The 25820-nt window shown below is 41.2% G+C and overlaps 1 protein-coding gene across 2 annotated transcripts in view; it reads left to right on the plus strand.

Moving 5' to 3' along the window:
- The window catches only part of SCG5 (secretogranin V), an 88923-nt gene that overhangs the window by 53812 nt on the left and 9291 nt on the right, over window positions 1-25820 (plus strand). Inside the window, exons 3-4 of one of the 2 annotated variants that reach the window (XM_049898507.1) lie at window positions 17398-17547; window positions 22835-22950. In XM_049898507.1, coding sequence (XP_049754464.1) covers window positions 17398-17547; window positions 22835-22950 — 266 coding nt within the window. The remainder of the gene's footprint in view (window positions 1-17397; window positions 17548-22834; window positions 22951-25820) is intronic. The other variant, XM_049898508.1, reaches the window with a different exon arrangement.

The raw sequence follows: 25820 nt of genomic DNA on the forward strand, positions 1-25820 counted from the left end.
CAGAGCAGAGTAAACCAAAACCAAAAACCAAACCCTGTTGCCGTCAAGTCCATTCTGACTCATAGCCACCCTATAAGACAGAGTAGAGCTGCCCCATAGGGTTTCCAAGGAGCGGTTGGTGGATTTGAACTGCTGACCTTTTGGTTAGCAGCTGTAACTCTTAGCCACTGAGCCACAAGGGCTCCAGAGCAGAGTAACATGTGTTAATTAGCATCAGCTGTCATGTTAGTAGAAAGTCCTACCCAAAGGAATGACATACAGGATGTAAAGTCCAGATCTTGGACAAAAAAAAAAAAATGTCATCAAGTGAGGTCCAGAAAGGAGGATGCACTAGCGGCTCTGAATAGCTGGAGGCAGCAAGATTCTTGGTGGAGCCAGGTGCTGGAGGACCTGTCTTAGTTATCAAGTGCTACTGTAACAAATGCCATGGTGGATGGCTTTATCAAATAGAAATTTATTTTCTCAGTTTGGGAGGCTAGAAGCCTGAATTCAGGGTGTCGGCTCTAAGGGGATACTTTCTCTGTCGGCCCCGGGGGAAGGTCCTTGTGTCTTTTTAGTTTCTATTCCTTGGCGATCATGTGGCTTGGCATCTATCAATCCCCCATATCTGTTTGCTTAATCCTTGCTAAATCTTCTCTTTTATATCTCAAAAGAGATTGGCTTAAGACACAACGTACACGAATACTGTGTCATTAACATAACAAAGAAAAACCATTTCCAAATGGGATTATAACCACTGGTACCCAAACACCCAAACCCATTGCCATGGAGTCAATTCTGACTCATAGTGACCCCTTGTGACAGAGTAGAGCTGCCCCATAGGGTTTCTTTCCAAGGCTGTAAATCTTTATGAAAGCAGACTGCCGCATCTTTCTCCTGCAAAGCAGCTGGTGGGTTCGAACTGCTAAACTTTTGGTTAGAGTTGAGAGCTTAACCACTGTGCCACCAGGGCTTCTCAACCACAGGTATCACCAAACCTAACCCGTTGCCATGATTCTGACTCATAGCAACCCTACAGGGCGGAGTAGAACTGCCTCATAGAGTTTCCAAGGAGCAGCTGGTAGATTCGAACTGCCGACATTTTGGCTAGCAGCTGAGCTCTTAACCACTGAGCCACCACAGCTCCACCTCACATATTTTTTGGAGGGCACAATTCAATCCACAGTAGGGCCCAAGTTCATATTTTGACTATTCCACAGTTTTGTCTATGTCCTCACCTAATCCCAACCATCACCACAATTTTGTTTGTATGTCTGATTATTTGTCGACAATAATTGAAAATTTTAAGCTCCACTCTGATCCGTAGCTAAGCCATATAATTTCAGCAGGAATCATAGAATAAAGTTTTTAAAGGAGCAAAAATGGCCTTAACCTCAATGCAAAAACATTCTTGGCCACCAGACAAATGGCCGAGTCAAACACTTCATCTCAGAGCTATACGAAGGGGCCTGGGCGGGCTACTGTAAATGACCTATTCTAAACAACTTCTTCAAACCCAACGAAATTCACAGCTCCCCTAAAAATATCTCATTTTCAAATTATTGTACTTTATTTTCATTTTGGGATGTGTGTGTGTGTGTGTGTGTGTGTTTGTTGGGGAGAGCTGGGGTTTGTGGTCACGGCAGGGAAATTAGTTAAATTCACAGAATAAAAGTTGAACTTTTGCAAATGAGTAAACAGCCAAAACAAACAGCACTTTGGAAAAAAATACACATATTCTCTTTTTGAAAAGCAGGCAGCGCCTCAGCAAAATACCTTAAAAGTGAACTAAAAAGCTTTTCTAAAATAAACAACTCTGCTTGTGATCCTAAATTGAGACCACATGGAGACGCAAAGCTACAAACGCGGTTCATTTCGCCAGTACTCCACACTTGTGCCTTCAGTGTTTGCCTGTCCCAGGGTGGATGACGCCTTTGGTCCCGGAGGAACTGGAGTTTTTTAGCTCCTAATATCGGGGATGGGGAGTAGAAGAAGAAAGAAAGGGAATGAAAACAAATGCCTTTCAAGACAAAATATCCTACCAAGGAGTTTCACTTTGCTTGCCTGCCAACTGGCTCGCCTCACTCCTGGTCTCTTCTGCACACACTGGTGGTGTGTTTGCCATGCTGGCGAGTGGGGAAGTCCTTGTGAAGGACCAAGCTCTCACTCAGAGCCTTAGGATAACTCTGGCACACTGCAGGACCAGCGACCTGCAAATCAAGCCATAAGCCAGTTTAGCCTAGATCTTGTCATTCCTTTGTTTCCCTCAACTACCAGGTGCTGTGTGCTTTGGGCTCACACTTGTCATGGGTTTAGAGAATGTGGGTATTGTAGCATAAGCCTTCACCATTCCAAATAGCTTAAACTAGATTCTGCTGCCGGGAGGAGGGAAACTGAGGCCATAACATCCGTCTCTACGTATAAATGATCACATTCTCGTTTTTCATTCTGAAACACATCTTAGTGTTCATGGCCTCTTTCACTAACCTGGTACTCACGTTAGATATGTATTTATGCGGACTTGCTTTGTCCCCTATAACTGGATTGTTAATTCCTTGAGATAAGGGATTAAGCCACCTGGGTGGGGATGGAGGAGGCCTGCCCTGACAAAAACAAGATGAGCAAAAGTAATAGTTTATTTTTCTTTAAATTGAGAAGGCGCTGATGTTCGCTCAGTTGTTTTGAGTCTCTTGTTGCTCACTGCCTCAAATAGAGTGTGATCACCAGAGTGAAAAATGTTAGCATCTTTAATTTGGGCTCTGTTAACTCTGCCGGAGTCACTGGTGATATAGTTACGTGCTCAACCACTGGCCGAAAGGTTGATGGTTCAAACCCACCCAATGGTGCCTTGAAAGACAACCCTGACAATCTGGTTCCAAAAGGTTACAGTCTTGAAAACCCTATGGAGCAGTTCTGTTCCGCACTTGCCAAGAGTCAGAATCAACTTGACAGCAACTAACAACTTTGCTGCTGTTAGGAACTGTCAGTTGAACAAGAAAAACAGCTAACGTTTATTGAGTACTCCCTACAAGCCAGGCACTGAGCTAATCATTTTACATACAATAGCTTACTGATCCTCCCCTACAAGGATGCTATCCCTAGGCTACAAAAGGAGATTTGGGATGAGATCAGCATCACTTACCTGTGTGACAGAATGTGGACTTGAACCTGGGGCCCTAGCAACAAGAAGCTGTCAAGATTCTTTCTATAGAAGATACACTGTTTATTGTGAGTCCTCTGTAAATGAAAATTAGTTGCTTTTTATAAATATGTTTGAATCTTAGGGCTTTTCTTTCTCACCAGGAATCAAGCAAAACAACAACAGCAACAAAATCCTAATACACAAAATTAATTTTGAGGAGGGACATGTACAGAAATTATTTTTAATTCTTTTCATTTCTTCCTTTCAGCCAGCTTAAATTATTTGGGTTGAAGGAAGCAAAAACATGGATGTTAAAATCAAAACCAAACCAAACCCTTTGCCATCAAGTCGATTCCGACTCTACTCACAGAGTAGAACTGCCCCATAGAGTTTCCAAGGAGTGCCTGGTGGCTTCGAAATGCTAACCTTTTGATTAGCAGCCACAGCTCTTAACCACTATGCCACATGAATATTAAAAAAAGAATCTAAAAATTTAAAATCGCACCTTTATGTCGGCCATTTCTTTCAGATGTTTTTTCCATTAAGAAGGGCTAATTTGTTTGTCTTTATCCAACTCTTTCTCCTTGCTTCTGTCTTCTCTGTTTCAACGAAGACAAGAATGTACAAAGAAACCGCCTAGGCAGATACTAAGAAAGATATATACAAGGCTTGGATTGTGCAAAAAGTAACTGATTAGTCTTCCAGTCTTTGGAGGTGATTGCACTTTTTATCAAATGTGTGTTTACCTCAAGTCGTGGACAAAACAAAACTTTCAGGGCAAGTCAGACATGCCTCAGTAAGGTCTTCAGGATTTCCTGGGACATTGGAGTCCCTGGGTGTTGCAAGCAGTTAACTGGTTCAGGGGCTCACTGAACGGTGGCAGGCACCTCGGCAGGAAGTCCTGGCAACCCACTTCTGAAAGGTCACAGCATTAAAAGCCTTGTGGAGCATAGTTCTACTCAGACACACATGGGGTTGCCATGATCTGGAGTCAACTCAGTGGTAACTGGGTGGGGCTCCTCTTGGTCTCCTGGTGCCCACCCTGACCGCATCCTGCCTCGTTGCCTTTCACACCTGGCCTCTGGATGAGATGCCAGTCACTTCATCTGCTCTACTTTACTTTCCCCTCCTCCTGACTCCTGCTGGAGGATCCTGTTCTGTCTCTCCACTTTTCTTGCCTCATTTCTTCATGTGCTCTTCTTCCCTTGCACCTTCAGCTCCCTCTCAGGAGTCTGAGGAAAGAACCAAAGGAGAACAGACATCAGCCTGAATAACCTATCTGAATGCTTCAGTCTCCCAGACTGTTAACAAAAGACAGACTGGCCATTGCTTTATAAATAATGTATTGAGACTTGCTGGAGAAATGAAGGATGAGACCGCAGTGTATTTTTAGCATCTGCAGCTTGTGGTAACATAAGTGAAAACTGCTGGAGCCTTTCCCCTTTGGCTGAATGGCACATTCAGGAGGCTGTGCCCACTCCCTGCCAGGCTCCCCTCACGGAACTCGCTTTTTATGAGGTGGGTGACTGGCTTCTTTGGCACCAGACTACCTCACCAGAATTCTTCATTGCCTGGTGCCAATGCCAGGTTGTATGGTTCTATGGAGAGCCCCAGCATGGGGTGGCAGGGGCGAGGGGCCCATGGATGAGACTCTGCTGGCTGCAAGCTTGTCAGGGTGTTACCAAATTGTGAGGCAGAGTCTGCAGGGCAGGGGCTGTGTCTGGATGCTGTAAACCTTTGGCATGGGGCCGGCGCTCAGACACGAAGAACCTCAGCAGTGAGGACAACGGTTGGCTTCCCATCTCAGAGTCATCCTGTAGGTGCCTGGCTACAGAGAGAGTGTGACTCCCTGGGCATTGACACTGTGGGTCCTCAGAGGGAGCTAGAAAATAAATATAAGAGAGGTTTGTTAATTTGTTTGAATAAGAAAACCAGTTGCCATTAACTTCGACTCATAGTGACCCGTCAGGGTAGAACTGTTCTCCAGATGATTTTCGATGGCTTTTTTTTTTTTTTTTTTTTTTAAGGAGGTTGCCAGGCCTCTGGGTAGACTTAAACCTCCAGCCTTTTGGTTAACAGCCATGCGCATTAACCATTTGAAATAAGGTCCTCATTATTCTGAGAGGCCATTCTACCAACTATAGCTCTGGAGCTAGAGCTAATCTTGGGAAGACGGAAACCCATGGTAAAGGGTGTTAATGGGCTCTGTAAGGCCCTGTCCTTGTGGAGTGGACACACTGCTGGGATCCAAGTTTCCAAAATAGCACCAACTCACTGAGTGGTTTTGCCAAGTACTGATCTTCCAGGATTCACTTTCTTACTTAAAATTATGAAGTAAAATTCTTGTCCCACTGACCTTGCTAGAAAGTTCTTAATAAAGATGTGAAAGCACTTTGAGGACATTGAAACCATTACATTTTAAAAAAGAGGGGTGGTGGTCCCAGGCCCCACTTAGTTTCTTGGTTGATGACCAACCTTAGCCCTCTGTAAACATTGTCCCAGCAGCTATAGCCAGGAGGGGATCCTGCATCAAGGTGTGATGCATCGGACTCCATGTAGGACATGGCTTGTACCTTGAGAAAGCTAGCATACCTTTAAGGGAGGTATTTATCCCCAATTCCCACAGAATTAGTGTGGATGAGAAAGCATGCAGTGGGGTCCCCTTCTTGTGAAATGTAGGTAAGTACCCCTTTAGAGTACAATCTTAAACAAACAGACTTCAACTGTAGCTCCAGTTCTTTTATCCTCTAGCCCCTCAGCAGCCGCACTGTTGTCACCCGGATGTCTGTGGGCCAAGATCATGGCCCCAGGGTCTCTCTGAGGCAATTTAATCTTATTTTACATTCTACTGTAATTTCTTATTAAGTATAATAAGCCTGGTTCTCTTATTTTCTAGTCCCTTCCTACTCAAAGTGTGGTTTACCTGGGAGCTTGTTAGAAACATAGAATCTCAGGCCCCCACCCTCCTTACTGAATCAGAATCTGCATTTTGACAAGACCCCCACCTGAGTGATTCACATGCACAGTAAAGCAAATTAGAAGGACTTCCAGAGCTCAGATCCACTTTTAATTTATTAATTTATATACAGGACATCAATACAAAAAGTATGTGGCACAGAGGTTAAGTGCTTGGCTGCTAACCAAAAGGTCAGTGGTTCTAACCTACCAGCCACTCCATGGGAGAAAGATGCAGCAGCCTGCTTCTGTAAAGACTTAAAGCCTTGGAAACCCTGTGGGGTGCTTCTACTCAGTCCTATAGGTCACTATGAGTCAGAATCAACTCAGTGGCAATGGGGTTTATGTAATATAAGGAGTAATGGCTTACAAGAAGGGAAGAGACAAAACTTTAAAAATCATAGTAGCTGGGCCATTTAATATAGTTATATCATTGTATACACTTTAATACTCTAAGGAGACATTGTTATAAAACTGAGTAGTCGTTGATATTCTCAATAATAGTCCCATATTATCAAGAAGAGGCAAAGTCATGTTCCAAAGCTTCCTTTTAAAGTATTTAGCTAAAATTTATGTGAATTTTTTCCTTTAAAATGATTAAATAAATGAATATTGATCTCTAAGGGGATGCTTCAGTGATCTGGGTACTCATATGGAAAACCGTATTCTCCAGTAAATAGGTTAAGTGAGATATTACTGTAATTGGAAACCTCAGTTAACTCATATTTTATTCTTTATGCACTACATTTAGGAGAGCCCAGTAGCAACAAGATAAGGTGTGATTGATAGTTCAGCTTAACTAGTAAAGAATGTCTACCTTGAACATTGTGCTTTTTCAGTATTTACCTAAATGGGATCAAATTGACAACAGCAACTGGAAAGATTTGATAGGAACCTTAGCGGGCAGTGAGTTTATATTTATGGGGGATGAACAGCTCAGAAAAGGAGGGTGAGAATCCTCGCACAACTAGAAGAAGGAATCAATGTCACTGAATTGTACATGTAGAAACTGTTGAATTGGTGTATGTTTTGCTATGTATATTCTCAACAACAACAACAAAAAATTAAAAAAAAAAAAAGTGTGATACTCAAGATTTACTTTAAAACTAAGGAAGCAAAAAGCCCAGCCAATACAAGGAAAAGCCCATGACTGGAGCCAGGTAAAAGTTTTGGGGTCAGTAGGGATACAATTTCCATATTTTCATTTACCAGAAGCTGGCCACTGATATTCAAAATCTCTAAGACAGGAAAATGAGTTTGAAACTGAAAGGAGCTTTTGATGAACCAGAAAAGTTAGTGTGCTGTTCTGGAAAAGCAAGTGTTGATGGAGCTGGACCTAGCCTGGTGGTCCTCAGGAGTTGTTATGGATTGAACAGTGTCCTCCCAAATTGTGTGTTGTAAATCCTAAGCCCTGTGTCTGTGATTATAATCCTATTTGGGAATGGGTTTTTTGTTACGTTAATGAGATACGATTAGTGTAGGGTGTATCTTAAATCAATCTTTTTTGAGATATAAGAGATTAAACAAGCAAGCTAGCAAGCAGAGACGGTGAAGATTGGTGCCAGGCCACATGGAAATTTCCAAGGAGCCAGGAAACAAGCTGAAGAGACAGGACCTTCCCCTAGAGCTGTCAGAGAGAGAAAGCCTTCGCCTAGAGCTGGTACCATAAACTGTGAGAAAAACAAAATTTCTGTTTGTTAAAGACATCCACTTGTGGTATTTCTGTTATAAAAACACTAACCAAGACAGGAGTCTTGCTGGGAGTTGCATAGAGTCCAGACAAGCACATGGGTTGCAAACCGTGGAGCTGAGACTGATCAGATAGCAGAGGCTAGGAAGAGACTGAAACCAACAAGGGCAACCACCCAGTTGAGATGCCAAATTAAAAGGATGGGCAGAGGAGGGAAAATGCAGCACAAAGAAAGGGGACTGGAATGCAAGCTGCGGAAGAGAGCCAGAACGTGGTTGGCAGCTGTTGGAGAAACTTCCCCAGTACAATTTATTGTGGTAGAGACTGTGAATGCTTTAGGAATTCAGGAAACAGGGAACCTTCCAGGAAAACCTCCATGGAGAAGATAGCACCTGAGTTACATCCTGAAAAACAGAATCAATCGATCTTTACAGGTGGCAAAAGGAAAAACGACAAGTGAGAGCACAGAGGTGGGCTCGAGCATGGGATATTTGAACCTCAGTCATGAGCACCACTGTGGGCGGGAGGAACTGGGCGGCAGGATAGAAAAGAGCCTTGGCAGGCTTTTACAGAGGGTTCATCAGCAGCCAGGACAAGACCGAAGGGTGCAGATTCAGATCAGACCAACTCAGGTGCCCTTGCCTTCTCCCTCACTCCCTCTCCTCCCATTGCTTCTAAGCAATACAACTGATTGACACTTCATTGCCATAAGAATACAAACGAAATCTACCAATGATTTGATATCTAGAGCTTGGAAAGAAAGAGCTGTGTGGTGCCCATTTTGTTTCATAAAGCAAAGTTTATATAAACAAAACTGGGCTTAAAACTTTTTTGGCAAACGTTAAATATTTTCCATTTATTCTAGAAACATTTGTAGAGTTCTGTGACTGTGGTGGAAACAGATAAATAAAACAATCACAGGATAGGATTAATTATTGCCTGAAATAATTTCAAAGCTGTCTTTACCGATGGCGTTATTTTCCCAAAGCAACAGGCCTCTAGACTTTGGAAACATCATGGATTTTTTTTTTTAATCGTGGTAAAATATATATAACTAAACACTTGCCATGTTAACCATTTTTAAGTGTACTGGATTGTATTCCATTGTAACTGTATTATATTCACTATAGTATATAACCATCACCACTAACCATTTTCAAAATTTTTCGTCATCTCAAACAGAAACTTAGTTCCTCTTAGACAATAATTCTCTGTTTTCCCCTCCCACCCGCCCCTGGTACCCACTAATAAACATTTGCCTCTCTGCATTCACCTAGTCTAGATGTTTCATGTAAGTGGGATCATACAGTATTTGTCCTTTTGTGTCTGACTTTACTCAGCGTAATGTTTTCAAGGTTCATCCATCTTATAGCATATATTAGAACTTCATTTGTCTTTATAGGGGAATAATATTCCATTGTATACTACATTTTATTTATCCATTCATGTCTTAGGCTGGATTCTCTAGAGAAGCAAAACCAGTAAAGTGTATAGATATATATATAGAGAGAGATTTATATCAAGGAAATGGCTCACTCGATTGTAGAGGCTAGAATGTCCCAAGTCCATGGATCAGTATAGAGGCTTCTCTCAATTCACCTCACCTCAGGGGCTGGGGAACCCAAGATGGGCAGGTCGTAGGGCAGGGCTCCCACTCTCAGGCTACGAAATCAATGAATCCCAACATCTGCAGATAAGTCCCAAGAGCCAGAGGTCAGATGAACAGGAGGCAGCCACAGGATCCAGAGTGAACAAAAGGCCAGAACATCTGCTTATGTTTGGATGCAGGCCACACCCCCAAGGAAAAATCCCTTTCAACTGATTGGCTCCTCACAGCAGATTCCGTCATGGAAGTGATCACATACAAACACTGAGAATCATGGCCCAGCCAAGTTGACACACAATATTAACCATCACAATCCATCTGTTAATGGACACTTGGACTGTTTCCATTTTCTGGCTGTCGTGAATAATGCTGCAATGAACATTGATAAACAAGTATCTGTTTGAGTCCCTGCTTTCAGGTCTTTTTGATGTGTACCTAGGAGTGGAATTGCTGGTTCATATGGTAATTCCGTTTAACTTTAGAAGGAACAACTAAACTGTTTCCATAGGGGCTGCACCATTTTTTTCATTCCCACTAGCAATGGATGAGGGTTCAAATAAATGTCAACACTTATTTTCTTTTTTCCTGATAATAGCCATCTTAATAAGTATGAAGTGGTATCTCATTTTGGTTTTGCTTAGCATTTCTCTAATGCCTAATGCCATTGATCTTCTTTTCATGTGCTTATTTCTTCTTTGAAGAAATGTATATTTCAGTCCTTTGTTCATTTTTTAATTGACTTTGCCTTTTTGTTGTTGAATTGTAGGAGTTCTTTATGTGTTCTGGATATTAGATCCTTATCTGATGTGTTCCCCAAATACTTTCTCCAATTCTGTATGTTGCCTCCTTACTTTCTTGATGAAGTGCTTTGATGCACAATTCTTTTGTGAAGTCCAATTTTCCTATTTTGTCTTTTGTTGCTCGTGCTTTTGATGTCGTGTCTAAGAATCCGTTGTCAAAAACTAGATCCTGAAGCAATACCTCTATGTTTTTGTCTAAGAATTTTATAGTTTTAGTTCTTATATTTAGGTCATTGATCCAGTTTGAATGAATTTTTGTATATGGTGTGAAGTATGGGTCCAACTTTATTCTTTTGTACTTGGAGATCCAGTTGTCCAAGCAGAAACCTCATGAACTCTTGACTAATCTCTCTGCACCACGTGAAGCCTCTCTGATTTCTACTCATGTTGCAGCCACCCTAATCCCAATACCTGTCACTTTACCATGAGCTTCAGCAATAGCTTTATAACAGACCATTTAAACTTCCCTCTGATTTACCTTCGTTCAATGGTCTCCAGAAGGTTACTTTCATACAGTGGATCTGGGTGGGAGCATCTGAATTTTTTAAAAGCTCCACAAGTGATCCTAATGTACACCCCTAGGTGGGAACAAGGGCTCTATACTGTTGCAAAATTAACATTCCACACAACTTTCAATTTTGACATCCATTCCCTGCCCAGAAACTTTTTGTGGCTATTTATTACCATATTAATGAATCTGCTCAGCATTAGCCTTCTCCCCTCCCGTCCAGCTCTTCTTCCCTAACCACGCTTGTCACTGATGCTCGCACGTCCCATGCTCACTTCCACCTCTATGCTGCCATTTGTGGTGTTTCCTTTTGTCACCTGTAAAATCAATCCTGTTTTTCAGGATTCTGCTTACCTGTCACCTTTTCCCTAGAGGTTTTCCTGGAAGCTTCTTTGTTTCCTGAATTCCTATATCATTTATAGTCTCTACTACAATGAATTACCATAATGAATGTATCGCTGTTATTTTCCACTGGCTTATTGTGTTTGTCTTGAATAACCAACTAGAGTGAATCACCCTGAGAGCAGGAACTCTGCCTTTCACATTTTACCTTCTGTAACACCTATGACGTCCGCCGTACCCATCTACATTATACGTGCATTACATCTGTCTGCACTGTAAGTGCTAGTTGCCTTTTGTATCTCTGTGAGCACTATAAACCCACATTTATGTGGTTCCTCATTGACCTTCAAGTGCCTGGTCCAGATCTTAATATATAGAATGTGCTGAATAAGTATTTAAAAAAAATTTTTTTTTCTAACAGACTATCTTGATCGTTGGAATGGTTTTAGAAAAACATTAAGTGTAAAATTTTTTATTATGAATTCTTTAACTGACTCTCATTTGCCCTGTGTGTCAGTCTCTCCCATTGTAAAATTAAAATTTATATGTATATCTACCTTGACCCGGTGGGAAGAGAATCAGTGAAGAAATGTGAAGGTGATCAAAAGTCTGAAAATTTATAATGATGCAGTCTCTCTCCTTTTAAAAAAGAATCCATAGTATCAGAGATGCCTTAATTGTCCCAGAGAATGAATCGAGTACTTTAGGCTGCATATATCAAAGAGGAGTATCTCATTTGATGAGTTTGGAATCGACTCGATGGCAACGAGTTTTTATATATGCAGCACACACAAATGTATATATACATATGCCCACAGATACACCTATATGTGCACACGTGTTTACTGGAGTATGCCTTTCTATACTTATATAAGCATCCGTACCTTCCATGTAACCGCACACATATTTTTTGGTTGTTTTCACTGTTGTTCCAAAATTGTGTATGGTATAGCATTTACTGAAATTCTCTCTTTTTCTCATGTACTTCTTAATGTTTGTATTTACCTTGGTCAAGTTATGCTGACTTCCCCCATGAATACTTTCAAAATTTTAGTAGCATTTTATTTAAACCAAGATATCCAAAATATTGTCATTTAACATATAATCAACACAAAAAATTGTTAATGTGCTATTTTACAGGGTTTTTTTTTTTTTGCACATCTTCAAAACCCAGTGTGTATTTTCAACTTATTAAAAAAAAACCCATTGCCATCGAGTTAATTCTGACTCCTAGCGACCCTATAGAACAAAGTAGAACTGCCCCATAGGGTTTCCAAGGAGTGGCTGGTGGATTCGAGCTGCCAACCTTTTGGTTAGCAGCCATAACTCTTAACTACCACACTACTGGGGCTCCAGCTCAATTTGGACATGTCAAGTTCTCAATAGTCACATGTGACTAATGGCTACCATCTCAATAAATATTTTTAATTGACTTAATAATTGATGATTTTTTAATGTGTGTTTGCTTGTTAGTGCAGTTAATGTAAGATGATTAAGGAGACTGGGACTAATGGACCTAATAGCATCCACAGCACCAGGACATTTTGGTAGACTTGGCTCTAGGTCTAATAGATCAGCATAAGCTAAACATTAGAATGAACTAGATAGCTAGCATCTGTTTGTCTACTCAGCTATATTATTTTCAAGTTATTATCTGTATGTAGTTACAAGCTCCTGGAGAGCAAAAGATAGCATTTTTTACTTCTACATGTTTTCCACAATGAGCATTTCTTAATTTGATGTCAGTAAAAGTGGTTTTCAAGGAGTCTGTGTTATAATGGAGCTACCTGGTGCTAAACATCTGTTGCTTCCGAACAAGTGCTACATTCAGTATAATAGCCCTGGTGCACAGAGGTAAATAGAGCCTTGGCAGGGCTTCTGTAAGGGAAACTGTGTTTGCTTCCTTCGTTAATTACTAATGGAGCGTTAACACATGCATTCTCCCTTGAGCCAAGTTGGATAATTCCTGGCACAACTTTCAAAAGTTGAGACATGTATTGACACACCAGAGAGCATGCCCTATAGCAAGCACAGTGGTGGCCAAAGTGCCAAGACTGTACTGAGCTTCAAATATATCAGCATCAAATGTATTGATAAACCTGTCTTACCTTTCCCAGTCTTGGGTTAATGTGGGGTACTAAATGTGAATCCCCAGAATGTCTCTGGAAGCAGCCACCCCAGTATGAATTAGACAAACTATCAGAAATATGCAGAAAGGTTAAAAATGAAAGGATGATCAAGGATTTGCCAATCAAACACAAATCAAAGGAATGGAAGTGGCAATGCTAATGGAAGAAATATGAATCAAAATTTGATTTTTCAGTTTATTTATGTTACCCACCAATTTATGTTACTTAACAGCCAATTAATGATACAATTAAAAATGAAGAATTTATACCTTTGGACATGCCAAATAGCACAGCATACAGCATAGCATAGCAAGGAGTAAAGCAAAAACAAATTAGAGACATACAGACATTTGTTGGTAGTAACAGATTTTAAGGAGTGCTGGTGGTATAGTTGTTAAGTGCTTAGCTCTAACCAAGAGGTCAGCAGTTTGAACCCACCAGCTGCTCCGTAGGAGAAAGATGAAGCAGTCTGCTTCTGTAAGAATTTCAGCCTTGGAAACCCTACGGGGCAGTTCTCCTCTGTCCTATACAGTTGCTTCGGGTTGGAATCAACTTGACAGCAATGAGTTTAGCTTTTTAGTGCATTTTAACATATAACCATCAGACTGAGAATTCAAATGCATAAAATATGAATAAGGACATAAAACAACAAAGCTAATGTAGGATAGTTAGCTACATTTAGAAGTTTGTGGGCTATATAAAAATACATCTTATTTTAAATATTCACATGGAAAAATTACAAAAATAATTGTACGGCAGAGCACAAAAGAAATGCCATTTTTAAAATGCAGACATTTTTCAGTCTATCCTCTCTCTTCACAAAACAATAAAATACAATATAAATATATAAGCAAAGCAACTCAGCCACTTGGTAGCATCTACATTTGGGGGCTGTAGGAATTTGGAATTAAAGGGAATAAGGTTGTCTTTTTAAGGCTAAACTTTCATCAGATACAATAAATGAAGACAGGATAATGTAAAGTCACCTCAAAGAGATAATATGATTCCCAGGATATTAAGATCTAGCCATGATCCTACTGAGTATATTGACATTGCCTGAGGTAAAAAAAAAAAAAAAAAAGTCAATCCAAAGGGAAGCTGGTTTAACAAACAAAAAAAAAGCAAGCCTCAGAGGCACACATTGGCAGTACCCATCCAGGCAAGACAGGAGCCTCATCCGACTAGACTTAAAATAATATGGCCCTATTGGCAAGACCAAGGAGCCTTGGTGGTGCTTGGTTAAGTGCTTGGATGCTAACCGAAAGCTTGGAGGTTTGACTCACCCAGTAGCTCTGTGTAAAGATTCCAAAACCAAGAATCCACTGCCATCAAGTCAATTCCGACTCATAGCAACCCTATAAAACAGAGTAGAACTGCCCCATAGGGTTTCCAAGGCTGTAAATCTTTACAGAAGCAGGCTGCCACATCTTTCTCCTGTGGAGTGGCTGGTGGGTTCGAACCACCGACCTTTTGCATTGCAGCCAAGTCCTTCAACCAGTACACCACCAGGGCTCCTCTGCATAAAGATTACAGCCTAGAAAACCCTATGGGGCAGTTCTACTCTGTCACACGGGGTTGCCGTGAGTCAGACATCGACTTGATGGCACATAACAATAATATTGACAAGACCATTTTGCCAATGGAGGTGGAAGCACAGAGTCATTTTAGCCTGAAATAGTTCTGATTTCTTGTACACCAAGGCATATTTTGATTTTATTTGGCCTCCGTGTATAGGTCCATAATCAGGGTGGCTGTGCATTAAGGGAGGTGTGAGAGTGAGGCCTCTGGGTCTCAATAAAAAAAAAAAAAAAAAATCTGTTGCCGTCGAGTCGATTCCGACTGTTGATAAACATGAATCTGTTCCAGGAAATGTTTCACTTTTGTGTATACAAGTAAAAGAAGTTACACAACGTCAATGGTTCTTGTTCACCGCTTTGCCTTGGTGCTCAGAGAGGCTTTTGGTATGCATGAGTGATTGAAATATTTGTTGAAGGAATGAAATCAGTGGGGAAGGACAGGCTCATTTAACAAATGCCAGTGGGATTATTGGTGAACTATTCCACATCAATAGCCATCACCCATTTGACAGTTTGTCATACTCTGTTGGCCTGGGTATCACTGTGATGCTGGAAGCTATGCCATCAATATTTCAAATACCAGCAGGGTTACTCATGATGGACAGGTTTCAGCAGGGCTTCCAGACTAAGACTGGAGATCTACTTCCAAAAATTAGCCAATGAAAACCTTGTTGATCCCAACAGAACATTGTCCAACTTGTATCAGGAGGGACCATTCACTGGAGGAGGACATCGTGTTTGGTGTAGTAGAGGGCTAGTGAGGGCTAAGGAGACCCTTGGTGAGATGGATTGGCACAACAGCTGCAATGATGGACTCGAACATGACGGAGAATGTGAGCATGACCCAGGGCCAGCAACATTTCTTTCTGTTGTACATAAGGTCACCATGAGTTGACATCAACTCAGCAGCAGTTAACAACAACAAAGCAAGTAGCATATGGTTTAAAGAGTTAGTCTAAAAAAAGTAAAACTAACAGAAATATCCAAATGTTGATTGTACTGCTGAAGGGACAAAAACTTTGTAAGCTAAGAAGGACAAGAAGAAATCACAAGGGCAAATAACAATAACAAATTTGACTACATAAATATTAAAAACTTATGTTAGCAAAATATAATCATAACCAGAATTCAGACAACATACTAAAATATTTGCAGAAAATGTGACAGCCAAAGGAGGCCTAATATCTTTATCATGTAAAACATGCCTTCAAATTGATAAGAGAAACACTGAAATTCCAAAAGCATGAAGACAATTCACAAAAAAGGAATGAAAACTAGAAAATAAGCACATTGAAAAATATTTGACCAAGCTGGTAATCAAAGACATTCAAAATAAAACTAAATTTTAAAGCCTCTTAAATTAGCAAAGAATATTAAAAAAAAAAAAAAAAAGTTTTAAACAAAACCCAGTGCTGGCGAAGATGTAAAAGTGGTATTCTCATATTTTGTTGTTGAAATTTTATAAATTGGCGTAAGCTTTTTGGAAAGCAATTTGGCAATATAATATTAAGAGCCATAAAAATGTTTATAGCCTTTGACCCAGTAATTTCACTTCTGGGAATCTATTCTGAGGAAAACCAATCCAAAATATGGAAAAAATTAAATGCCTTAGAGCAAATTGGGAAACACAAAATGTCCCACAATAGGGGAATGGTTAATATGTTATGGAAAAAAAAAATGGATAGAAAACCACTAGATAAAAAAATGCATAAACCCATTGTCCTTGCTGTCGAGTTGATTCAGACTCACAGTGACCCTATAGGACAGAGTAGAACCGCCCTGTAAGGGTTTACAAGTAGTAGCTGGTGGATTCAAACTGCAATCCTTTTGGTTAGCAGCCTGAGCTCTTAACCACTGCACCACCACGGCATAGCCATTTATCATTATGGGAATACAGAACATGCAGCCACATGGAAAGATGCTAATGCTTTAGTGTTAAGTGAAAAACAGAATAAAACTGTATATGTGAAAAGACATGCCAAGAAGAAAGGATTGAAGGAACTCACCAGATTTCAAGTGGTTGAGCTAGAATGGCGAGATATCAGGTGTATTATTTTCTTTATCACTTTTGTTGTTTTATTTCGGCCTGTTCTTGTGTCTGGATGGCAGTTACCTGCCTTTCTAGTGCCCATCCCCAACTTCATGTCCAGTTTCCACAGCCTACCTATCTGTGACTATGCAGTTCAAGTTCCAGCTCATCCAAGAAGCCTTCCCCATGCCACAGCCAACTGAAACTCTCATTCCTATGCCTCCATAATGCAGTGTTAACTTGTCTATTATAACCAAACCAAACCCATTGCCATCGAGTCGATTCCGACTCATAGTGACCCTATAGGACAGAGTAGAACTGCCCCATAGAGTTTCCAAGGAGCGCCTGGTGGATTCGAACTGCTGACCTTTTGGTTAGCAGCCGTAGAACTGAACCACTACACGACCAGAGTCTCCTGTCTATTATAGCATGTATACAATTTGCCTTGTGTGGAAATATATGTACAGTATGTTTCTGTTTCTCCAACTAAATTTTTTAATCCTTGGAGGGCAGGGTCTGTTCCATTCATTTTTCCTCTCTCCACAGCATAGAAGAAGATGCTTTGCCTTTATGGTGCATCTGAATAAACATGAGCTTAAGTGAATTTAAGTGAAATGAACTACTTCTGATTTCCTGGCAGGTGGCGCTCATGAAGGTCTGCAGCACTTGGGCCCTTTTGGCAACATTCCCAACATCGTGGCGGAGTTGACTGGTGACAACATTCCTAAGGACTTCAGTGAGGATCAGGGCTACCCAGATCCTCCAAATCCCTGTCCCGTTGGAAAAACAGGTAATGGACAAGCCCTTGGGTTCCCATGGAAGATAGAGGTTTGGGAGGAAATTAGAAATTCCAGCATCAGCTACTAATATTCCAAGAAGTATAATTTCTATTTGGATGAGCTCCTATGTATTTGCAAGTGGATGAGAAAGGGAAATTCATTCCAGAGCCCTTGTGTGAGTTCTGGTGTTCAGATAAACCCATGTTGGACTCACTTGCCAAGGTTTTACCTTCCATCTCTTTCCCTCTTTTGGAATTGATGCTCTTGTTTTGCATTTGCTACTTTTTTAATAAAAAGGGAGAAGATTTTTTTTTTTTTCCAACTCTTCTGCAATACAGCTGTTGCCTTTGGAAGCAGTTATTTAGTCTGTACGTTATCCATGTCCTTTTATTTTCCTCACTTCTCTTAACAATCAACATTTCAACTCTGTCACATCCAGTTACTACCTGCTTAAAATGTTTATTTGAAGGGGGGTGGAGTGGGAGAGAGGGGGTCCAGAGAGGTAAGAGATTGGTTAAGAAGAAGGTTGAAACTTTCCATACTATAGGCACTCCTGGGGTTACTAACGTAACTCCTACTTGCCCTTTAATGTTATGTAAATTCGCCCTCACTTTGAAAGGATTGAGCCAACTCCTACTCACAACAAAGCCTTGATCATGATTACCTTCACTTACTGCATCAGCAGCTTTTAACTTATTGAAAAGTCTTCAAGCCTTTTCTTGCACTAAAGTAGGCTAAATAAGAACTGGATGGACCTGTTCCGACTTACCTACAAATTTGACTTAAAGACACAGTTAGGAATGGATTTCCTTGGTAACCCAGGGACTGCCTGTACTCATGTGTCCCTCTCATTTTCTCCCCTTCTTACCCCTGATACCAAAGTGGATGGTAGGTGGGCTACACTTATGTTGGGCTTTCAGCAGCTTACCTTGATGGGTGAGAGTAGTGTCTCTAGACTCAGACTAAAAACCAAAAAACCAAACCCATTGCAGTCGAGTCAATTCCGACTCATAGCAACTCTATAGGACAGAGTAGAACTGCTCCATAGTTTCCAAGGAGCAGCTGGTGAATTCAAACTGCTGACCTTTTGGTTAGCAGCTGAGCTCCTAACCACTGAGCCATTAGAGTTCCAGACTCAGACTACCTGGATTCAAACCCAACATCAAGTTATGTGACCTTGAACCATTGTACTTGGGGTGTCTCATTTGCAAAATGGGGATTGTTACGGGAATTAAATGAAACTATCCATGTAAAGGACTTAGTACAGTACCTATCACACTGAATAAATTTCGTCCTGATTATAATTAGCTAAAGTTCCTTTGCCACTAGTAAATAATGGAGCAGTGGTTAAGAGTTACAGCTGCTAACGACAAGGTTGGTAGTTCAAATCTACCAATGGCTCCTTGGAAACCCTATGGGGCAGTTCTAATCTGTCTTATAGGGTTGCTATGAGTTGAAATCGACTCGACGGCAATGGATTTCTGTTTTCTTTTTTCTGTTTGGCTAAGGGGCCCTGGTGTTGCAGTGGTTAAGTGCTTGGCTGCTAACCACAAGGCCAGCTGTTCAAACCCACCAGTGGCTCCTCAGGAGGAAGATGTGGTAGTCTACTTCTATAAAGATTACAGCCTTGGAAACCCTATGGAACAGTTCTACTCTGTCCTATAGGGTCACTATGAGTCTGAATTGACTCAACGGCAATGGGCGAGGGTTTCTTTTTGGTTCTGTTGGGCTTGTGTTAACTTCTAGCACCAGAGTAATCTTTTCCCCCAAGCCCAATAATAATACAAGTTGGTATTTATCACCCCCATTTTACGTATAATAAGGAAACTGAAGCTTGGAGAGTAACTTGCCCAAGGCTATCCACGTATCAGTGAGCTGGGCCAAGACTCAAACCCAGGTCTGTGTGATTCAGGACTCTGCGTTCAACCATCATGACGTACTGCCTTAGTCTGCCATTTGCAACAGTCCTGGCCCCTCAGTTTTTCTTGAACACAGTGTAGGCTCTCTCTGAAAGACAGTGTTCCTCCTGTAGTTTAAGGTAGGGCCTGTATTTTCCGTGGGTCCTAGAGCCTCCTTCTTGGGACAGAACAACCAAAATTGTCGGACGTGGCCAAGCCAAGAGGGACTGCTGGCACAGGGCTGTAGGAAAATGTAAATCACTGTGCAGCTCCATCACTTCAGCCACATCTTACATACTTGATTGTAGGCTTTTGAATGAGTAAGAGGAAAGAACTGCTCAGAGTCTAAAGAGCAACAGTTTCCTTGGGGACCTGGTTAAATTGATTAGACACAGCGTACTACGATGGTTCTTAAAGTGTGGTCCCAAGACCAGCGGTATCGGCATTATTTAGGAACGGGGAAATGCATGTTCTCAGGCCTTACCCCACACCTATCCCTGGGTTTTGCAGATGGTTAGATACTAGGCTGCTTACCCAAAGGCTGGAAGTTCAAGTCCACACAGAGGCACCTTGGAAGACAGCCTTAGCCATTTACTTTAGGAAAATTAGCCGTTGAAAACCCTATGATACAGAGTTCTACTGTGACACACAAGGACAGATTACCCAATAGGCAAGGTAAGCACTGAGCTTAACTTGTTTACCAGATCGTCTGTAGTGAACAATTCCACATGAGTTTCACCACATCAAAGATTTCTGATGTGGTGAAGCCCATGTGAAATTGTTCAGTACAGATTAGTAAATACAAGTAAGCCTGTGCTCACGTTGCTTACTGGGTCATTTGCCCTTTTCAGAGACTGTAAATTTGAAAAAAGGCTTTGATACTGTAGGAAGGTGCTGTAGGGTTGGGAGAGAGACAAGCTACCAGCCATACCTAGAAGCGGAATCTTCGTTGTGGTGAAAAAATGTGTTTACCTTTTCCTGTTGGATAATCCTTCTCTGCTGACACATAGGGAGTTGCCATGAGCCAGAGTCAACTTGAGGTCAACATACCATGTAAAAACAAGAAACATATCTATATATCTCAAACAGATTACTATGTAATCATACACTACATACTGTGCACTTAGGGGATGCTGGGAGAGCAATCAAGATGGCTGATGTAGTTGGATAAAATCCCAGCCCTGGGGTCCTGTTTTCTCACATGTTGTCTGCCATTTCCTTTGGTATTCTTCCATTAAGCTAACATATTTCTCAATCTTTGTTCTACCACAGTTTGCATTCTGAAAAGGAAATCGCTTGCTAAATTTAGTAAATTTATAAGAAATTACTTGAACAGGGCTTTATCTCTACATCTCAGTCTGGGCCCACTCGAAAGCACTTGAGAAGCAATTATGCAACTATTGTAAAGCTGCCATATGCAGGCTGTCCCTGAACTCTCTCCGTTGGGTTTTCCTTTTCTACATGTTAATTGCTGTAGATGAAGAACTTAAATAGCTCAGTGAAAGTGGGGACACACTTTAAAGCCACATTAGGGATTTGTTCAAAATGCTAGTGACTTCCACACTAGCTTTGTACTTAGGGCTAAGAGCTGAGAGACTGTGGATGTTTAAAGTTGCTGCTCGAAGTCTTTGAACTGTCTCAAGAGACTAGACTACCTGGTCAACTGTAGATAGACCCTTTTCAGGATTTATTTTGATGCCTTGTTACCTTTTTGAAAAGGGAGCTATTTCCTTCCCCTAGCCCTGGATGAAATTCACACTCCCCCACCTCTTTTTTTTTTTTTTTTTTTTTCCGCTGTTGTCTAATTATTTCATTTTACTGACAGGAGACTAAGGCACAGGCATGTTATTATCAGAACTAGGGCCCTGATACACGAGTAAAACTCCTAGCAAATAAAACAGAGACAACTGAAAATGAGGCTATGGAATTTTTTTTTTTTTTTTAACTAGTTGAGCTCTCAATCTGGGGTCATTACTGATCTTCTGAGGTTACCTTTTTCCAAATAAGCTGTAGTAATCTTAACCTAAGAAACCCCGGTGGTGCAGTGATTATTAAAGCGCTCAGCTGTGAACCAAAAGGTTGGCAGTTTGAGCTCACCAGCTGCTCTGAGGGAGAAAGATGTGGCAGCCTACTTCTTTAATGATTACAGCCTAGGAAGCCCTGTGGGGCAGTTCTACTCTGTCCTGTGGGGTCACTATGAGTCGGAATAGACTCACAGCACACAACAACAACAACAAGACACAATAGAGATGGAGAAAATGACTCATCTCTAAAGCATTGTGCCTAGTAACTGTAGGGCTTAGAAAAAAGCAGCAGCCAAAAGGGATAAACTTCTTTCTTGGATTTCAGTGGAGAGCATGTTTTATTTCAAAGACCAGTCCTAGTACAAACTGGCATTTAAAGGGAGCCAGAAATAAGCTACAACATGTTGAGACCCTACTATGTGCTAAGTGCTCTGTGTATGATCACTTCTAATGTTCACAACAGCCCTGTAAGGTAAGTTTTTTTTATTATTCCCGTTTCACTGGTGAAGAAATGGACGTGGAGAGGCTAAGTTAACTTTCCCAAGGAATGAAGCCTATCTATTACTTACAAGCTGGGATTTGAGCCTTGAGCCCTGGTCTGTCTGACTCCAAAGTTTACCCCATTACCACTATAACACACAATGTCAAGTACTGCCTAGTGATTGTTATTGTACTTGTTGTATAATGTACTTTCTCTGACAAGCTGAAGTTGTTTCTAAAGAGCTCACAACACCCAAGAGAAAACAGTGAGACATGTAGGCTGGAAAGAAATATTTGATGTTAAAACAGACAAAAAAAACTTAGTGGCTTAACACAGGGGAAGTATATTTCTCACTTGTGTGAAGTCCTGCCAGAGGTGGGTGAGGTGGGGGTGGAAGGTTCAGATCCTACCGGAACCCAGGCTGCCATCTCCACACTTGGCTTCCGCAGTTGCCCTGGTCAGCAACATTAAGCAAGCAGACCAGCAGATGGGGCCAGAGGGTGGGCAGTAGAGGATCACGGGGAAGTTTTTATGGGCCAGGTCTGGAAATCAAGTACATCACTTCTGACCACTTTTTATTGGCCCAAACTCAGACATATGACGCCACCTCATTGCAAAGCAAGGCTGGGAAATTAGTCTAGCTGTGTGTTGAGGAGGAAGGGGAAATGGGTTTGGTAAACAGCCAGCCGGCATCTGCCACAGGTAGGAGGAGAAGTGAGAGGTTGGGATGAGCAGTCCCATCCAACAAGGAGACCAGATCCAGAGAGAAAGTCAGTGAGAGCAGGTGATATGAATGGAGTCTGACTTTTGGGTGTCTAGTTTCTTTAAATAAATTAACTCTTATGATAAAGATAAATGCCCTGGCCATTCCTCAAAAACCTTTGGCTGTTTGCAGTAGATGATGATGGATGTCTAGAAAACACCCCTGACACAGCTGAGTTCAGTCGAGAATTCCAGTTGCGGCAGCATCTCTTTGATCCGGAGCATGACTATCCAGGCCTGGGCAAGTGGGTAAGTCCAATCTTAATTCCCAGTAGATTTTACACTCTGGCGTGCTGAAGGTACTGATGGCAGAGATGAGCAATATGGGTGAGGGACTGAAGAAAAATTATTTAGAAGCTGATTTTTCAGAAATCTCTGGCCAAGAGGCACTTCAAGTCATTGCCATTCCAAACCACTCTTGGGCATCTAGACAGCAATCTGGACCAACCTCATCAGCTACAGTCTCCAGAGGCTTCTACTCTGGTCTACTCCACAGCCTGTATCATAACATAGTCTAAAGTCTCACCAGTGTCTCATGTAACTCTTACCGGATTTTATCCAAAACTATGATTTTTTTTAAAAAGGTTACTGAGAAAATTTGCAAATTTGATCTCTAGACCAAGGGAGGCGATCGCTGCAGAATCAAGGAAAGAAATACCAGAAGTTTAGAAACAGACATAATTCTACTTTACAAAAAGAGAAGAAAACTTGCAAAATGTGTAGTACTGACCTTGCTCTCTGTCCTAGGCAAGAATCTGTGGCTGTCGTTTGAAGGGTTGTTTATCAACACTTAACACTTGGAAAGAGAAATTATGACCATTTGGCATAGGTTTGCTAAAAACAAATCTTGTCAATCTAATTGTGTTCTTTTATTTGCCGAAGTTATTAATTTACTTGCCAGCTTGATGAGGGAATGAAGTGAGCACGGTGCACTTGTACTTCACCAAAGTATTTGACAAGAACTCTCATGATCTCCTATTGGGAAAGGTGGAGAGATACAGCCCAAGTGATAGAACACCACCAAAAGGGAGTTTGTCAACAGAGTCTACATCCACAAGGAGGGCGGTTTCATGTTTTATCCGCATGTCTTAGCGCTATCTAACTCCACATTTTACCCATGTTTATAATAAAAACATAGAGCAGGTACTTATTAGGTTCTCAGAGGATGACATGAAGTTGAAAGGGATAGCGCTGGTTGACAGAGTTGGGATTCAATAAGATTCTAACGTGTGGGAAGAATGAGCCAAAGAAGATCAAAATTGCATGGGGATATATCTCTGTTCCACATGGTGAAGCTATGTGGGCAAAGTGGGAAAATACTTTGGAGTGTTAATTCACAGATAATAGTAAGTGTTCAATACATCTCTGGAATGAGCGGATGAATAAGTAGATGAGCAGATACTCCAAACTACATAAGCCCTGCCAAAGCTCTCTGTCCCTTTTCAGCTCATGACTGGCAGATGACCTTGCTTCCTATTTTGCTGAGAATACTGAAGTCTCAAGCCTAAACTACCTGTCTTCCTTTTGTGATGTTTTAGAGCAAGATGTCCCTCCTCATTAATGACCACTTTCATTTTCTGGGCATCTTGCATCAACATTGCACTGAGTCAGTTCACTCTGCCTTCGACACGCACAAGTTTCCCATCTTAAAACAACAAAGGAACACCACCGCCTAAGTTAGTTTTACTTTTTCTAATATGCATTGGAGCCCCCAGGTGGTACAAATGATTAATGTACTTGGCTGCTAACCAAAAGGTTGGAGATTCGAGTTCACGCAAAGGCACCTTGGAAATCTGCTACTACCCAAAGGCCTGGTGATCTAATTCCAAAAAATTAGCCATTGAAAACCCCATGGAGCACAGTTCTACTCTGACACACTTGGGGTTGCCATGAGTGAGAATTGACTTGGCAGCAACTGGTTTTTAATATGCATTATTCTATTTCTCTTCGTAAGCAGGTCTGTTAGGCTGGTTTGTGGAGTCATTTTCAAGGCTACTGGTAAAGTTTAAACTTGTTGGAAATGAGCAAAATGAAGCAAGAGGGCTGCCTAAAAAAAGTCAGAGTGAGGGTGGAATGCCCGCTTGGTAATGTGAGGAGCAGGAGAGATATGGGGACTTGTCTCTTTCCAATTTTCCTCCTCTTTTTGAAAGCCTTTCCAGATGTCTTTCACCAGGTTCCACACACTTCTAGACCTTCAATAAGAGCCCAATATCTATACTTTATTCTTACCTTCTGTAAATAATGATTTTCCTCTGTCGTTCCCATTCATTGTCTACATCAGAGCTAAGACTGGAATTTAGAACTCTATGCAAAAGGAGACACTATTAGAGATCAATGGTCAGAAACAGTGTTTACGTAGCCTTTATTATCTGTAATCATGTGTTTGTTTAAACTGAAGTTTCCTTAGTTTATTTTCCCATTACCGCCTAGCCATAAAGCATGATTTGCTTGATCTTCACGTGGAAGTGTGAATTGAGTATGTTTTGCTTTTCTAAGCTTGGGCTCACAAGCCTTCAGCAGTGTTTATATAGCCTGATAGCGTCAAGCTTGTCCACAACATCCTTTACGTTAACAAAATAATTACCTTCTACAATCAAACTGCACACAAGGTCTTGATTCCTCATTTGCGAATATGTAATGCTGCCTTGTTTTTGACATTTGCCTAAGCTGAGTCTTCAGCAGTGATGCATAGATTATAAATATCACCGTCCATCTTGTTCCCTGTGTCTCTGTTCATGTATCAAGACACATTTAATAAATGCAGATTATGTGCCTACCAGAGCCTGTGCTAGATGATGAGAATACAAAGATGAATAATAATAAAAATCAAACCCATTTCTGTCAAGTCACTTCTGACTCAAAACTACCCTGTAGAAGAGTAGAACTGCCCCCATAGAGTTTCCAAGGCTGTAAATCTTTACGGAAGCAGACTGCCACATCTTCCTTCCCTGGAGTGGCTGGTGGGTTGGAACTGCTGACCTTTCAGTTAGCAGCTGAGTGCTTAGCCACTGCACCACCAGGACGTCTATGAATAATAATAGCAACTAATATTTATTAAGCACATACTATGTGTCAGGCACTATGCTTGATATTTTCCATGAATTATCGCCTTTCATCGG

Source organism: Elephas maximus, chromosome 10, assembly GCF_024166365.1.
Source record: "Elephas maximus indicus isolate mEleMax1 chromosome 10, mEleMax1 primary haplotype, whole genome shotgun sequence".
In the NCBI taxonomy this organism is placed as follows: domain Eukaryota; kingdom Metazoa; phylum Chordata; class Mammalia; order Proboscidea; family Elephantidae; genus Elephas; species Elephas maximus.